The sequence below is a fragment of the Callospermophilus lateralis genome, chromosome 5, assembly GCF_048772815.1.
Source record: "Callospermophilus lateralis isolate mCalLat2 chromosome 5, mCalLat2.hap1, whole genome shotgun sequence".
NCBI lineage: Eukaryota > Metazoa > Chordata > Mammalia > Rodentia > Sciuridae > Callospermophilus > Callospermophilus lateralis.
Genome location: NC_135309.1, coordinates 43,110,095 through 43,127,539, shown reverse-complemented (window position 1 = coordinate 43,127,539; position 17,445 = coordinate 43,110,095). Strand labels below are relative to the sequence as shown.

At 52.8% G+C, this 17,445-nt stretch overlaps 1 protein-coding gene and 1 pseudogene across 1 annotated transcript; one reads left to right on the top strand and one right to left on the bottom strand.

Moving 5' to 3' along the window:
• Nucleotides 1-1,961: 1,961 nt before the first annotated feature.
• Nucleotides 1,962-17,077, bottom strand: Rgs14 (regulator of G protein signaling 14). Its single transcript, XM_076855842.2, has 15 exons — nucleotides 16,981-17,077; nucleotides 9,138-9,159; nucleotides 8,771-8,949; nucleotides 8,315-8,407; nucleotides 8,079-8,222; nucleotides 7,514-7,657; nucleotides 7,272-7,383; nucleotides 6,766-6,878; nucleotides 6,104-6,307; nucleotides 3,794-3,870; nucleotides 3,429-3,555; nucleotides 3,260-3,341; nucleotides 3,106-3,152; nucleotides 2,911-3,025; nucleotides 1,962-2,638 (listed from the first exon to the last, which is right to left on the bottom strand). Exons 1-15 carry the CDS (start codon nucleotides 17,023-17,025, stop codon nucleotides 2,436-2,438), a joined length of 1,707 nt encoding a protein of 568 aa, XP_076711957.1. The 5' UTR covers nucleotides 17,026-17,077; the 3' UTR covers nucleotides 1,962-2,435.
• On the top strand, nucleotides 11,513-12,028 carry LOC143399974 (transmembrane protein 126A pseudogene; annotated as a pseudogene).
• Nucleotides 17,078-17,445: the final 368 nt, after the last annotated feature.

The following is a 17,445-nucleotide window of genomic DNA, read 5'->3' as shown; positions in this document are numbered from 1 at the left end:
TCCCTTAGTTGCTGAGGCTGGCTTTGAACTTGGGATCCTTCTGCCTTAACCTCCCAAGTTGCTAAGATTATAGGTGTGCACTATCACACCCCCAGAGAAGTTAACTTCTATGGGGGAATCTTCTACCTGACCCATGACCGCTTTCCCATGGGGCAATCCCATTGGTCCCTAAAGAGTAACAGGCACCATGGTTGCATCTGCAGAGGTTTAGGATTGGGTGAAGGGTGGGCTTGACCTGCAAGGTCTGCCAACTTTGGAGAGATAGCCTATCAATTACCTGGTACCCCCATCTAGCTATACAAAGAAGGGTGTCTCCTTCCACGCAGGAAAAGATCCACATCGCAGGAAGTTTGGCAGAAGGTCTGTGGCTGGTTGGGGAATGGATAGGACTTTGTCTCCTTACTCCCATCCCTGTCCTCACATAGTGACCCTAGTGCTTTACAATCCCCTGCCAGAATCCCACATGCCCTGTTGTCCCTGCACACTTTGCTGAGAATGAGATTGCTGGGATTGTCAATGAAGTAGCGTTTTTGTGGTTGCAGGTCTTAGAAACCCAATTCACAGCTGTTGCAATGGCGTACACCTGTAGTCCCAGTGGCTCAGGAGGCTGAGGCGGGAGGATCGAGAGTTCAAAGCCAGCCTCAGCAACTGAGCAAGGGCCTAAGCAACTTAGTAAGACCCTGTCTCAAAATAAAATATAAAAAAGAGCTTGGGATATAGCTCAGTGGTTAAGCACCCCTGGGTTCAATCTCTAGTACACACACACACACACACACACACACACACACACATTTGGTTTCTAAGGAGAAAGTCTAGGGGTGGTTGATTGATTTCAGGCATAGTGAACGTTGTTGTGAACTTTGTCAGGACTCTCCTCCCATCTTTTCTCCTGCTCTCCAGTGTCGGCTTCAATTGCATGCAGAATCTCTTCCTGTAGGTCCTTCCTACAAATCCCCAGGGGATGGTAGAAAATGACCCAGGTTGGAATTCTGACTGGAACACCGTGGTTAAGGAACCACCCCTCAACAAACTCTGATTGGCCAGGGAAATGGAGTGTCTGACTGGCCAGGCCTGATCATCAGCCCCTCCCAGCAGTCTGGGGACCTAGTTAAACCAGCTAGATAAAATGGACTGAGAGGGCAGAGGACTGAAGTCCCCAGAGGAAGTCAGGGTGGTCCAGTAAAGCCCGTGATCTGTCCCATAATTTTTAAGGATGAAGAGGAACCAGTTAGATGAGAAGGGAGAATATAGAGGAAGTTCCTGGCAGAGACAGTAAATGCAGCCTGACCTGTTTGAGTCAGGAAGGATTCCCCTCACCCCTCAGGAGAGGCTCCCTCAAGTCTCCTTGCTTCCCCTGTGGAAGCACTTACCTCTCTCATCTGGGACCAAGTCTCAATTCTCTCCCTGCAAGCTGGGGGCCCCCTCTCCGGGAGGTCCTCCCTATTTCCAGGAGGGAAACAGAGAAGACCACCCAGCCAAAGCAGGCAAAGGTGAGATTCTGCCTCCCCATAGCCAATGACCCCAAGATAGGCCTTTGGTGCACTTGAGGGAGCCCCCAGGTGTGTGTGTAGAGATACATTGTGTCCCAAATTGAAGCAGAGAACAGCAACCAGAATGACATATTCAGATCCACAGAGACCATGGAACAGCTGGATGATGGTCGAATCACAGCTGTGGAGGGAGGGATCTCTCTTTTATTTCTCCCTCTCACACACACACATGCACCCCCACCCCCATATTATTTGCAGTCAGGAAGAGAGATTCTGAAAACAGGAAGTCAGGAGGTACATCCTGAGTCCCCAAGAACTTCCTGGCACTGACCTTGGTAACAGAGGCATTGTGGTTTGTTGGGGGTGGTGGTGGGGTGTGTGTGCATAAGGCAGACTGGCACATAAGGAACACACCTCATGGTAGAATAATAATAATTATTATTATAATAACAATATCATACATCCAGGACAAACCCAGCTGCCCCAAGCCAACTGCAAAATCCATATGTACAGTAGAGTCTACGCAGGTGGAGGAAGGGGCTGCCCACCTGCACCCCCAGGCCTCACTTATACCAACTCCTTAAGAAGGGGCCAGCCCCTCCTTTTCCCACTGCTGAAACTTGGCACAGGCTGGGGAGGCTGGCACTGCCAACGCCGTCCCTCTGTGTTGGGCACAACCACACCAAGGGGCCATCCCCACCTTCCCCCCAGTGACCTGGCTGCAAAAGATGGTTGAATGAGCCTGTGAGAGACCAGGTAATGGCAGCTGTGGGTATGGCTCCTCTGAGTCTCCTTTCTATCCACTCCTGGCTCTTCTTGCTTGGGCCTGCCCATAGCAGGAAGGAGCCAGGGACACCCATGGCACAGACAGGGCATGCAAAGCGGACTCATAACATGCTTGGCCCGCCAGGCGCCATGCAGCCAGCCTGGACTCTTACACAGGTGTCAGAGGGCTGGGGGGACAGAAGAGTCTGAGGGCCCCTCCTTGGGCTGGACAGATGATTCAGTTTGTGGTGGGGCCTTCTGGGAGCTGGGCCCTTGAACAGGCAGCTGCAGAAATTCTGGAAGCACTAGGTCCTCTTTTCGAAGAAGGCCCCTCTGGTCATGGGCCCCGCTGCTCTGCACCCGGTTCAGCAGTTCCACCAGGCCTGGGAGCAGCCACAGTCAGCAGGCCCTCTTTCACAGAGCTGCTTATGCGAACCCACCTCAGTCCTGCTGTCTCACTATGGCCACAGTCTCCCTAACCAGCACCAATGGCCCTGCTGGTCCCAACTCCCAGGCCCCCAGCCCTCCTGCTTCAACCTCAGTGGTACTCAGTCCCCTGTCTTAGCTCAGTCCTCTCTGATGCCACCCTCAATAGTCCCTAGCCCTACTTCTCTAGTCCCTCTGGTCTCCAGTTTCCACGATCCCCCCAAAGTACCTTCAATATCACAAGTTTGCCGTTTCCCAGTGGAACTACTAGGTGCCTCTGCCAGTGAACTGGGGGACGTTGGAGACGGATGAGAAGCCTTTTCCTGGGCTCTAGGAGGACATCCCTACAAAAATGTGAGGTCAGAGCCACAACTTGGAGACAAAAAGTAGCAGATGGAAGATGGCACCCTGGGTGTTTGCTCACCTGGCTGTGGCAGGGGGATGTGTTTCGGGTTTCACGGATCTTTCCACCTGTGACAGTGAGAGCCACTGTTGGAGTTTGCATCTCTACTAGACCCTCTTCCTTTTAGGCCGGAGCCATACCAGTTCATCAAGCCCCAGGGCCTTGGTCCCCTTACCTGGAGGAGCATCCAAAACCAGTCTCTGGGCCGCCACTGAGCTCACTAGCTTCCCCAGATCCAGCAGCTGCTTCTCTCCTGCCTGTGGGGAGAGGTCAGCAGCTCCAGGGACAGGAAACTCGCTCCCCACAGTACTGCCCCCACCCGGGTCACAGGCCCCACTGCTCACCCGGTGCAGCTCCACCTGTTCTAGGCTCAGGCCGTGCTTAGCCAGGATGGGGTGCAGCGCCTCCTCCAGTCGCTTGGTGGGCTTGGCCGAGATTCGCACCACTCGCTCTAGTGCCGCCAGCTCAAGCCTGCACAGGACCCTTGGCTGCAGAGGGCTGGGCAGCCAACCCCTCTCTCCCGCAGCCCTCCCGCAACTGGCCTCTTTGAATGGTCAGGGCAAAACTGGCTTGGGGTGGGGCTTTAGACAGGGGCGGGGCTTCTATCACAAGGGGCGGAGCCCAAGAGAAGACAGGGAGACCAATAGACCAGAACCAGGCTTGAAACAATGTTAGGACCAGAGACCTGGCCTGGGGGCTGGACACTCACTCGAAAGTGATCCTGTTCTCCAGCCGCACTTCCTGGTCCGCCAGCACAGTGCAATCCTGATCCAGGACGAGGGCCTTCTGCAGATGCCAGGCAGGTTCTAAGGGTCCCTCCCCCAACCCTGAGCCATCCCCGGGGTTTTGGGGAACCACCTTTATTTCCTCCTCTGACCTCACTGTGGCTCCCGAACGATAAGAGAGAAGGGCCCATAGGTAACAGAACTATAAGGAGGCAGATGGAGTAACTTGGACAGGCTGGAGCTGGAGCCTGATAAGGTCAAGGCCAAGGAGAAGAGTGGCAAGTATTCTGGAGGATGCTCAGAAAGGTTATGGGAAACAGGGGTGCTGTGGACATTAAATAATAACCAAGATGCTTTGGTAAGAGGCAGACAGGTCCTGGATCACTAGTCTGCCATTGCTAGGGCAGGACAGGATCTGCCCCTTGGACAGCTGCCCCCTTGTCATGCAAAAGTCAACCAGAACAGCAGGATACCTTTCATCCCTCACCACACACCTTTGGTCAGCTTTGTCCCCTTTTAAACAATGTTTGCTTGTCTCCATTCCCTCCTTACTAAGGGTACTTCTTGGGCTGGGGATAAAGATCAGTGGTAGAGTGATAGGCCAGCATGTGTGGGGCCCTGGGTTTGATCCCTAGTATCACAAAACAAAAATACTAAGGATGGTTCTTGCCTCCTCACAAACAAACAAACAAAACCCCCCTATCTCCCAAAACTGCTATGAGACCAAAGATGTAAAGTATCTGGCACAGTGCCTAGCACACAATAGGTATATAAACAGTAACTCTAGTGATTACAGCCCCCAGAGGCCCCATTGCTTATGCCAGCCCAGGGGTGGGTAGTATGGGAGGGAGGGGGACAGCCTCTCCCAGACAGTAGGCCTGTGCTGTGTGGCAGGGACAGGTGGAGTGTGGGTGGCAAAGTTATATTTAGCCGACATGAAAACCCATCTGGGCTACTGGCAGCTGCTCTGGTGGCCTGAGAGAGTGGGCAGAGTGCCTCCTACTGTTGCCCTCAGAGCCCTGCACTCCAGGTCCCTGAACCTGTCCCGCAAGTACAGACCTCCAGACCTTTACTTAAGTTCTTTCATCTGCCTGGAAGGTCATCCCTCACAGCTGTCAGGCAAACTCTTCCCCATCCTCATCAATTGCTGCCTCTTCCATGAAGCCTCCCAGACCCTGGCTAGAAATACCTACTTGCCCCCAAGAGACTCCCTCTGGAGGTTTGATTCCTCCTCCTAGTCATCTCTGATCTGGCTCACCTCCTGCCTATGAGCCTGGAGGGCAGAACCTGGGTTTGGGTCCCTCAGCTCCTCTATCTTACCAGGGCTTTGGGACTTGGCTACTAGGTAAATGAAATCTTGATTGTCCCCTGGAATGCAGCATTGTTCCTTCTCCTCCCTCACTGGATGGTTTTTTGCTTTTGTTTTGTTTTTGGTTCCAGGCAGGGATTTGACCCCCTGGCATTTGACCACTGAACCACATCCAAAGTGCTTTATTGTAATTTATTTAGAGACAGGGTCTCATTGAGTTACTTAGGGCCTTGCTTTTGCTGAGGCTGGCTTTGAACTTGAGATCCTCCTGCCTTAGCTTCCGGAGCTGCTGGGATTACAGGCATGCACTACCAAGCCAAACCTGGGTGGTTTTGTTTAAAGCAAAATTTCCCCTAGGCTCCTCTTTAAAGCTTAATGCTAGTTTGCATTTAAAGGAAAGTTGTTCAGGGCTGGGGTTGTGGCTCAGCGGTAGAGTGCGTGCCTAGCACGTGTGAGGCCCTGGGTTCGATCCTCAGCACCACATAAAAATGAATAAGTAAAATAAAGGTATTGTGTCCAACCATAACTAAAAAATTAATATTCAAAAAAGAAGGAAAGTTGTTCAGATGTTAGGTGCAATTGGATACCCCGAGTGGCAGAGGAGGTGAGGCTTCTCCCCAACTGGCAATTTCAGAGGTGGGCCTGTGTGAATGACAGTCTGAATGGTGGGAGTCAAGCCAGGGGATCTCAGATCTAGCAGTGACTTCTCTGGGCTTTACCTCCCTGACCCATCACAGTAGGTTGATGGATAGAGCTGGAACCAGGATGACATGGAGGGAGATAGGCTTTTTGTGGAACATGGGTGGATGTTCAAGTTTAAGTGAAATATTGGTACTGGGGTCAATTTGGAGTTGGCATGGGATAGGTAGGGTTGTGGTACAGGATGGAGTTAGAAAGGGGGTGGTGATAGGGAATGGGGTTAGAATTAGGGTTTGGTTTAGTGAATTGGGAATTGAGTTGGGGTCAGGCCAGATGAGGTTCGCACCTGCTCGTTGCCCACCAGGTAGACCTTGATGTCAGGTAGAGAGAGGCCTCGTTTCTCACAGATGCCTGCCAGCATGTCGCGGATAGTGAGGCCAGGTCGGGCCAAGGCCAAGGATGCTGTGCCATCAGGCAGGTACACACAGCAGTACTTCCCTGGCCGGCTTTCACTGTCTCCCTCGGTGCTCCCAAGGCTCTTCCGATGGCTCTGATTGTGGGCAGGAGTTGGGGAAAGTTGTTTGTACACATGCAAGTTATGCAGACACAGAGACAGGTAAGCTCACCGGGGCATACACACAAGCCAGGACACACCTGGAGGCAGCTAAGAGGCTTCCTCCTAAAAGAACAGAGGTATGCACACCCAAGCTTGTGGGCACTCAAAGACAGGTACGTCCATTAACACAAATATATGCTGTGTTCACCTGGGCACCCACACATGCACACACATCTGCCAGCTGAGGATATGCACCCATGACAAGAATGGGGACCATGAAGACCTCTGCCGTGAGGACAGGGAGAAATGAAGGAGTAGGAGGGGTTAGCTATGCAGGGCAAGTCAGGAATGGAAGTGGGAACATTAACTGGGAAGACAGGAATCACATAAAGGACCTCTGCATAATGGTCCTAACCTGTACCGCACCCCACTTCCCCCGGCAGTCAACTTACCTCAGATTTGCTGCTGACGAAGGCAAGGAAACCGAGATCCAGACTGGCAGAGGAATTGAGGGAGCCCTGAGACTCTCGGCGTAAGGCTGAGTTTGCGACCCCTCCAGATAGCTCTAGGGGAATTGGAGCGATAAGCTGGAATAGCCCTTCCCTTCATCCATTCCTCTGCTGAAGCCGCTTCCCCATTTGAGGACCTTGTTTGGAGCTATCTTGCCCAACGTGGTGTGGGTCGCTGGAAGTATTGCTACTATGAAGGTCTCCCTAACTTCTGGGGATTAGTATGGGAACAAACCACCCGGGGAATGAGGTGGTCTCGGGGACCTATATCTCTTTCTTTTTCTTTCTTTTCTTTCTTTCTTTTTCTTTTCTTTTTTTTTTTTAATTGTTGTTTTGTTTCTTTGTTTCTGACTTACTGATTGTTAGTGGGCCAAGAAGGAGGAAGAGGACATTCCCAAAACTTGCCCAAACTTCCCCACCCCTTCTCTAGGGCCCGCTCCTGCTCTCACCTTTACGGAAAGACTTGCGGAGCGGGCGGCCACCAGGACCCTCAGCTAGTGGCAGGTGCCCCAGCTCCTCCACGCCCAAAGGCAGCGACTTCCCAGGTTTCAATTTCGGCTTCTGCGGGTACAGGGAAGGCCCCAGCGCGCATCCAATTCAAGGGCTCACACGCGCAGATCTGCACTCAGCGGTGTTCCCTCTTGAAGAGAGTCCGCTGGGAACCCAGCCTCCCACCGCCCCTCACCCTCACCTTCCTTGTGGTGTCAGGGCTGCCGAGGCGCGAGGAGCCAGGTTCCCGCAGGGGGCGCCCCTCCGCCTCGGCCAGGAGGCACTCGCGGTACAGCGGAGATTTGACAAAGCGGGCGTAGCTGTCGAACTTCATCAAGTTGAAGATCTACCAGACAAACGTGCCGAAAGTAAGCAGGGGGCTGGGTAGGTGGGTCTCCACGCCCCTCCTGGTCCCAGGTCCCGCTCTCGGGCAGGCTCCGCCCCCAACCGAGGAACAGAGGTATGCACACCCAAGCTTCTGGGCACTCAGACAGGTACACCCATTAACTCTTCCCAGCTTCTCAGTTCCAGGTGTCCACCTCCAGGGTCTGGGCCCCCCCCTCCCCAACTCAGGTAGGCTCCGCCCTCAGCCGGTCCTTCGGTACCTCTCGCAGACCCCTGCTTTTGGCTCTGGCTCCGCATCCAAGTTTGCCCCCTCCACACCGCGGCTTAGGCTCCTCCCCTGCATCTGACCTCGCCCCTCCCCATTTGTCTCCTTCCAAGGCCACGCCCTCTCAGCGCAGGCCGCGCCCCTTGACACCGCTCACCTGAAGCTGCTGTGCCCGAAACATATCCGGCCGGGGTTGGGCCAGCACCTCCTCGCCGAGCCAGGCCTGCCGGTCGATATTCACGGGACTCAATGCCTGGCTGGATAGAAACTCCTGGTAGATGTTGCGGGCTTCCTGGGCTAGCTGGGGGAGGAGGACAGGGAAAGAAGTTCAGGGGACATGGCCCAGATCCGGGCCCCACCCTTCTGACCCAGCTCCCTGTTCCCCCAGCCCACCTGCTGGGTGTCGCTGGCTGGGATCTGCTGGAAGCGCTCGCAGGCCTTCCAGAAAGTCACGTTCTCCGCGCTGAACTCCTTCTTCAGGAACTCCTGGGAGGAGGAGAAAGGGGGAGGCAGTCAGGCACAGACTGGGAGATGTGCAAAGTGACTAGGACAGACACGGGGCCAAGAGACTAGCCAGACAGATAGGGCCAGACAGACAGATGGCTGCAGATCCGGAGGCACACAGAGAAAATAAGAAGCAGAGATGAAAACAGATAGAAGAAAGAAGAATTCCCAGCTGGGAGAGGAGGGAGGGTGCCAAAGAAAGGCTAGATGGTGGAGAGGAGAGAGAGGAGCCCCACTCTAACCAACCTGAAGTTCCATCCATGCCCTCTCCCACGATTCCTGCCCCTCCTCCTGCAGAAGTATCTGCCATCTGCCCTTCCCATCTCACCCCATCCCAGAACTTACTGTGAAGTAAGCCAGGCCCAGTGGGTCTTGCAGCAGCCGCTCGAAGGATAGGGCCCAGCTGGCCACAGGCTGCTCCTCAGTGGGGAAGGGGCTGCTTGGGCCACTGGGGAGGCTGTGGATGCTGAGGGAGCTGCCTCTGCCCTCACCCTGTCCCTGGGACCCCGCTGTGCTGCTCAGCTCTGCAGGGGGATGGACAAGTTGGGGTAAGCCCGGCTTCCTTCCCTGGTCCCAGGCCCCACCCCACCTCCAGGTAGGCATCTACTCAACAGATACCTTCTTGGAAAAATCTCAAGTGGCAGAGTATCCCCACTCACTTCCACCTCCCTCCCCTCTGCTCCCTCTCCAGGTCTCCACAGTCTGCACTTACCTCCATCTGAAACAGCCAGAACCTAGAAGAGACCCAAGGTAGAAAATCAGAACAGAGCCCAATGAGGAATTCCAAGGACAGTTCCGACCTCCTGGGAGCTAGAACTGCGTTTTCCACTACCTGGAGAGCCGTGCTGGGTGTCTCCAGCCAGTCACTGCTTGGTCAGGGTTTTGTTCAGTCTGCCCAGGTTTATTTTCTATCATGTGCCAAACACTGTGTGCTGGGACTTATGCCAGTTAATTTTTGGTGGCCCCTGGTTCTCTCTTCTCCCAGCCCTTGATGGATGAGCCCAAGTGTGCATAGCAACTTTAATCCTGTCTCTGCCACTTACTAGCTGTGTGACTTTGGGTGAATCAATTCACTTGTTGGCCTCTATCTGTAAATAAGGGATGATGCTAAGAATAGTAACTTCCTTCCTGGGGCTGTTGTGAGCATCTGAATCAGTTTAATATATTTATGGCATATAGAACCACTAGTGGCAAGCACATGGTGAAGGCTTTAACAATGCTTGCTGTTGTCTTGGAGGAAGGAGAGGTCTCTCTAGTCAATGATCTGTTATTACAACTGTTTCCTCTTGAGGTGCAGGGTCTACCACAGGTCCCATCCCACCTTGGGCAAGGCATGGGGTGCTATTTTTATAGATTAGAACATTGGATCTTAAACTTTAGCATAGAATGTCCAGGAGGGACCCGCTGTCAGAAGTTCAGTAGATCCAGGGTGGGGGCCTGAGGCTCTCCATTTCTAATTAGCTCCCGGATAATGGTAATGCCACTGGGTCACACTATGGCTAGCACTGCTGTACAGGCCACTCCACCATCCCCCACAACACACATGAACTGACATCTCTGGGAATCCTAATCATTAGTGAAACAGAAAAAATCTTCCTCTCAAAACTGTTAAGTTTCTTTTTTTTAATATTTATTTATTTATTTTTAGGTGTAGATGGACACAACACAATGCCTTTTATTTTTATGTGGTGCTGAGGATCGAACCCGGGTCCCGCCCATGCTAGGCGAGCGCTCTACTGCTTAGCCACAATCCCAGCCCCACTGTTGAGTTTCTTTAGGTTCCTTTCCTACCTTCCTATCAGCTCCCTGGATTCCTCATGATCTCCTACCCATATAGGGTGGCCTCTACCCTTCTCTAGCTCTGTCCTGGCTCTTTGGCCACCCCACCCTTCTCCCAAATCTCCAGCTCCAACCATATGTAGCTAACTTCCTGCTAACATTTCTACCGAGTGAGCCATTCAAACTCAGCCAATCCCAAATGGAAGCCCCCTGCTTCCACCAAAACAAAGTACTGAATCAGCTTCCCTACATTCCCTGTCTTTCTTCCCATCACCTGAGTCATCCCTAATTCCTCCCTCCCTCTCACCTCCTACATTTTTATTAGGACCTGTCACAAGAGCTTCCATCACCTATTTCTTCTTTCCATTCCCATTGGAAACAGACCTGGGGACATTTCCCCCAGGAAGTCTCCCCTGCCCTGTTTCCTTTATTCCTGGCTTCCACCACAGTAACACCCAGGTCACCGAGTAGCCATCTGTAAGCCAAATCTTATTATTATACTGTTCCCAGAACTTTCTTTCTAAGTCTAAAGGATTTTCTCACACTTAAAAATTGAGAGATTTTATGTACAAACCCAACTTTCTATCTTAAGACTGTGATGTGCCAGGTGTTCCGAGTTTCTTCCCAGCACAGCAACTCTGACTGGCATTGAGCTGCCACCATCTTCCCTAGAAGGAACTCACAGCACTCAGAGGCTTTGGGCCAGTGTGATACATCTACATTGCTTCGAAAGCAATGGAAGGTAGGCATTGCCCCAGTCAACCTGAATTCAAATGTATGCTCTGTAACCTTGTTAAAAATAATAAATTGGGCTGGGGATGTGGCTCAAGTGGTGGTGTGCTTGCCTGGCATGCACGGGGCACTGGGTTCGATCCTCAGCACCACATAAAATAAAATAAAGATGTTGTGTCCACCGAAAACTGAAAAATAAATATTAAAATAATAATAATAATAAACCTCTCTGTGCCTTATTTTCTTCCTCTCTAAAAATGGGGTGACTTTAAACGGTTGTTTCCATTTAATAAGTTAAATAAACATAAAGAGCTCAACAGATTATCTGGAAGGTAATAAATGTTCAAAGAAAATTACAATTATTGTTGATACCTGATGCTGCCCTTTTCTAGTTTTACGACTTTGAATTCCTCCTGAGCCCCCTCTCCCATCTGATGCTTGGAGTAAGAACTTGCTGGTGTCAGCCAAAGATGGCTGCACTGGGAGGAACAGAGTAAAGGTTGTAGCTTAAGCCCCAGCGAGTTAGAGGAAGAACTGGAAAAGCACCTGCTGTTGAAGGAGAGCAACGGGGTTAAGATGGAAAACCATAAACCACATGATACTCCCAAGGGAAACTCAAGTTTTGATATCATAGCCAGCAAAATTGAACAACTACCAGAAGCAGAAAGGAATCTACCTGAACATGGATCTCCATATGTTGGACTTAATGCTGCTGCCTGTGGCTAATAGCAAGACAGACTTTTTTGACAGGACTTACATGGAACACAGGACCGAATAGCAGCTGGTTTACCAATGGCAGTGCTCCCAGTTTGGGCAGGGAATGCATCTTTCAAAGGTTTTGTGATTTGAATTGTGAAACCTGTACCGAGACTCGGGGTGGGCTTGTTGGTTTGTTTTTTAGGAGGTCTGTACCCTGTTTTCTTGGCTATACCTGTAAATGGTGGCCCAGCAGCCAGGTATCAATCAGCCTTGCTACCAGAGAAAGGAAACACCTTAATTTACTGGATTAAAACTTCTAAGCCTGTCTTCAGAAAGATGTTATTTCCCATTTTACTTCAGACTATGTTTGCAGCATACCTTGATTCTAGATAAAGGCCCTTCAGTACCTGGACTTCACCTAGAAATCCACTGATTTTAAGCAAATGTGCATACAAAAATGAAATTGTAAAGAGTAAAAAAAGAAAGAAAAGAGAAGAAGAAGTCGCTGAGCAGGAGACAAAGTTTGCACAGAGCGTGGGATGCGCTCCTGGGCACACCACGCCCTGCAACCCTCCCCAGCCCCGCCCTAGCGTACCCTGCCTCTCCACTCCCCCAGGTGACCCGCATCGTCAGAGTCATCTCCCCTAAAGAATGTCAGCGCTACCTACAGTTAGAGGAGAAAGCTCTAACTCCTGAGGACAGAAGGCAGGTGACATCAGGGACACGTGGAAGTGCTTGCCCACCCGAGGTCCCTTTCCAGCCTGCTTTTTGCCTTTCTGGCCGCTTCAACATCCCGCACCTGCCTTCCCTCTTCCTCCCCGGGGAGGCCGATCCTCCTCCAGTCCTCCTGGAGTCATCGCCCTCCCACTCCACTCCACCGGGGCTGCCTGGTCTTGCGCTTCTCGACACCCGCAGCCTCTATCCTGCTCCCCAACTTCTCAGCCTCTCCTTTGCGAGGAGCCCTCCCCTTTGCAAGGGCCAGGAATCACAGACTCAGCAAAAGGGGCAAAAGGTGCGAGTCCAGAGCAGCCCACGCTCCCTGGGGCTCGGCTCTCAGAGGTTTCATTGCTATATTAAATTCAATAGACTGTCTGTGCCCTTAAGTGGAGCTCTCCAGGCCCCGCCCCTCCCCATGGTCCCATTCTGGGACCCCACCCACCCTGACCCTCCTAAGTCTTGCAACAGGTGCCAAGGTACAGTTAAAACCCTACCTGGGCCTGACTAAGAACTCTCCAGCCTCCCTGTTTCCCTCCCCCTCACCTCCACCCTACACTTGATCAAACTTTTCTATTTTCTCCACACCCCTACCCACTCCTGCTTCCTACTTTGCTGTTTTCTCTGAGTAGCTGCTTCTCCACACACCCCCAAATGTTCCCAGATCCCTGCCCATTGACCTCAGTCATCATTAAATACCAGTTCCTCAGAACTGACCTTCTGGCCTGGCCTTGGGCCCCTGTCCCCAGGTGTGGGTCTCTCTTCCCTGTGCATCTGATAGCTCCTGGGGGGTGGGCCTGGTTAAGGAGAGGGAACCCATCTGAACCCTCCTCTCCAAAGGCACCCTCTTTGACAAGAGTCCCAAGCAGCCCTTAGGGCTGTGGCCCAGGCATTTCCTTCATCCCACTTCATGCCAGTCACTGGAAGCCCCAGCATCTGCCTCTGCCCCCTGAAGTTCTTCATCTGGAGCCCCTTTTGCCTCACTAGTTGTTGACAGCACAGTTGGGACTGAGCAGGTATAGGGACAGAAATCTAGAGCTGGGATGGAGTAGGGACAGAGTTCAATTCCAGCTTTGCCATGGTGGGGCAAGTAACTTCTCTTGCCTAACCCTCAGTTTCCTCCTGGGTAGCAGGGGGCTTGGTATTCCCAACATCCCCAGGCTGCTGTGAAGGTTAAATGAGGCCCTGGATGTGAAATCAACAGGTGTGTTTTGGTAAAGCTGCATCCCGTGGCAAAGTGGGGTGCAGATTCCTCCAGGCCAGTGCTTTGACCTGCACAGGCTAGCAGGCCTGGGGAAGTCTTGTTGAGCAGGGCTGGACTCCCTCACCGTTCACTGGCCTCTGCCTGCTTGAGGAGAAGTGGTGAGTGAATGGAAGAAAAGGGGAAGACAGGGTGAGGAAGGGTGTGGTGACCAGTGACACCCTTGACCACAGTTGGGCTGCAGTTCGCCATGCTTTGATCTTAGGAAGCAGGCCTCAGGGACCGGATGGCACCTGAGGGATACTAAAGTGAGGATGAGGTTCCAAATTTCCTGAGCTCCAACTGTATGACAGGCACTCTTTGGCAGTTCACACCTGTGTTCTCACTCCTCTCATGTAAGAATGTGTAAATTCATCTCTGCAGCAGGTATTGTTGCCCCCATTTTAAAGATGAAGAAACTGAGGACCAAAGAAATCAGAGGTGGGAAGAGACAGAGCTGATATTAGATCCCAAGTTGTCTACCTCTGGAACCTGAGTTCTTTCCTACACTGCTTCCCTCTGTGAACAGGGGTGCTGGGAGGCTCAGGAGGGGTAAAGGGCCCAGTGGTTCCTCTTGAACTGTGTGTGACCTGTGAAGGGGTCAGATCTAAAAGGGAGGGTGATGTACTGACATCTTCTGTCCTAAACACCTCTACCATGGTCTCATTTCATCCTTGAGAAAATGGATGCTCTGAGAGTCTTTCCGGGGATGTCTACACACAACCCTGGTTGCTTGGTCCCTTCGTCCTAAGCCAACCCTGTGTAGCTGACCCCCAGCATTGGCCCCTCTGTACGGCCATCCTGCACTGGAGCACTTGTCCTTAGGCTGGACACCAGGAACACAGAAAGAGTTGCACGGGATTTATGAGGTAAATCTCCTTGGCAGGAGGGGAACACTAACCAGGTCCCCCTGATGTGACAGAATGTGATAACTGCCCCTTGCCAGGCTTCACCTGAAGCCTCCCCTTGGTCCATGTCCATCTACGCCCACTCTGTTTGCCCGCATGCAGGCTTCTCTCTATGCCATTTCTCCATCTGGCTTTGGGGACCGTCTTCTCTATGGCATGAAGTTAGTGGAGAAGTTCAGTTCTTCCTGCCAGGTCCCCCTCAGCCTTTCCCTATCCCTGACCTGCAGCTAGAACTCAAAGCTGAATTTTATTTCAGTATTTATTTACCCATGTCTTGGTGCCTTGCCAGACTGAGAGATGTTTGGGGCAGAACAAGGACCCTTGGCTCCAGTCTTAAGTACCTCGCAGAAGGGGCAGCACACAGCAGACCCAGAGGAAGGTTGAGTGAGCAAGAGTTCCCAACTGAAGTGGCAGCTGGGGTGCATGGAGATATTCCTGGGAGGGGGCTGAGAGCCATCTCTAAGTGACAGTTTCATTGCAACTCCCTGACAAGCTGAGTGACAGAAAGACGAGGCTGAGAGCTGAAGCTGCATCAGCAGGGGATGACGAAGGATGGGGGTGGTGGCAGGCAGAGGGGAGGATCAGAGCCAGGCAATGCTGAGGGGACGGGTCCAGATCTGACCCTTCTACTCGACAGTTGACCTGGGCACATTATTCATTCCTCTGAGCTTCCCTTGGGAGGTAACTTCTGGAGGGAACCAGACGCCTGGCCAACAGGTGCCTCTCCATCCCCATCCCTGCCCAGTTGCCCAGGCCTGTCCACCCCTCCCTCCCCCAGGCAAGCACAGCCTCAAAAAGTTGCCCAGTGGCCAGCCAGCAGCCAATCTGTGACCCTGGGGATTCCAAGAGCTGACAGAGGGAGTTCAGGAAGGGTGAAGGTACCCTGTGGGCGACAGCCTCTGCAAAGAGCCAGGACATTGACTGGACTGGGGACAGAGCTTGGGGACACCTCCCTATTCTGAATGACTTTTGGGTAGAGCAGCCATGCATGGCACTGGAGGGACAGAGGCTGGTTCTATCCTCAGGCCCCACGTGTTGCCCTGCAGTTCTGGGCACTGTTCCAAAACATCAATCCAGCTGCCCTTCTGAGCTGGGCCTGGAACTGCTCCTCTGTGGTTTTGTAGCCTGGACATTGGGGGAAGGTTGAGCAAAGCATCATGCCCCTGGGCTGGAAGTGCAAGGCCCCATGGTCCTTGAACTCTCACAAAGTTTGGGTGGTGGTAAAGATAGTGAAGTGCAGTCGAGCTAGCTTTGGAGGATTTTTTCTGTCTCCCACCCAGCTAGCCTGGAGATAAACAAAAAAGGGATGCCGGAAGGAGAGATGGAGACAGATCTTAGAAACTGGAGGCAGGGGTGGAGCTTGGGAGGTGGTTCAGCTTCTTGATGAGGCAGGAGAGCCTTGAAGAGGGGCTAAAAATGTAGGGAGCATTGGACTGACATTTGCCCCGCTCTTGCAATGGATCAAGGACCTCATGTTCATAATTCTACTTAGTCATATCAACAAGACTGTGATACATTTCAGGCTCCTCATTTTACAGATAAGGAAACTGAGGGTCAGAGAGGATCCCTGCCAGTAAGGGGCAACAGAGCTAAAACTGAAACCCAGGTCATTCCAGATATACTGAATTTGTCCTGTGGTACTAAACTAGGGTTCACTTTGGGAGTGCTACACACTATCTGGCCTTCTCTGAGTTGTTGGGGGTAGGACTCTTTTAAGTGAGCCAGAATCAGGGGAGAAAAGGAGGTTCAAAGCAGCCTTCCCCCTCTGCTGAATGAATGAAAAGAGCCAGAACCTTTGAAGGCAATTCTGATGGGGTGAGCAGCTTGATAGAGGGTATAAGGGATGGGGCAGCTGCAGCCAGAGGCATCCTAATCCTCAGCCACCCCCACCCTTCCTGGAAGCCCTGGAACAGGACAGGCAGAAGCTGTCCATCCTGGCCTGACCTTGCAGACCCATCCGAGGATGCCCAAAGAAGACTAGTTTGGGCAGAAAGCTTTCAGAGCAGGGGAAGTTAGAGAGCAGTGACCCAGTAGTGGCTGCCCCTAACCTGACTTTGGGTACCTGGGCATGGAGTGAGGAGGGGAGGGCAGGGACTGAGTGAGATGTGGGGGCCACAGTAGAGGTGGGCAGTGGCCAGGGGCATGTCAGGTTTCCCTGCTAGCCTGGGGTGCAAGCTGCGCCAGGTGGGGCCACACCAGTAGCAGGTAAGGGAGCAGCACGCTGACCTGCATGCTGGACCAGAAGCCTTTGCCCACCCTATCCTGGTCTCACCCTCAGGGTTATACCAGGCTCCTAGCAGGGCCATCTAGAAGGGTCCCGGAGCAAGGGCACCAGGTCCACTGCCTGCAACTGTTTGTCCCAGCTTCTCCCACCTGCTGGTAGCCCATGGGCTCTTACTTGGCCCTATTGGGTGTGCCTCCTGGGCTCCACCCTGGGTGTGCCCACCCCCTCCTTGTGGCCCTGGCCCATAACCGGCACTCACCATGCGCCCGTTGGGGACGCCCAGGTGCTTGGGCTTCCCTGGCATGCCGCTGCTGATCACAGGTCCCTGCTGCGGGGGCCGCCCACCATGGGGACTGTGGGCAGCGCCGGCCAGAGCTTGCACAGTGGCAGGCAGGCGTCAGAGAGAGCCCGGCTCTGTTCCTGCGGGCCCTCACATCCTGAAACACCAGCTCACTACCTCTTTTTTCTGCCACAGGAAGTGTCTCTATAGAAACCAAACCACAGAGAGAAGCAAGGTCTAAGAGAGCGAACGCCTCTTCCTACACACACACACACACACACTCACACACACACACATTCATGCACACACACACATGTCGCCAACATACCCTTGGCAGCACCCTACGCAGGCACCAATACACAGCAGAGGCCTCCCAGTCCGGAACCCAAGGAAGAGCCCCGCCTGGTCTGGCTCAGCCCTGGGAGCTCCAAGATTCTGTGTGAG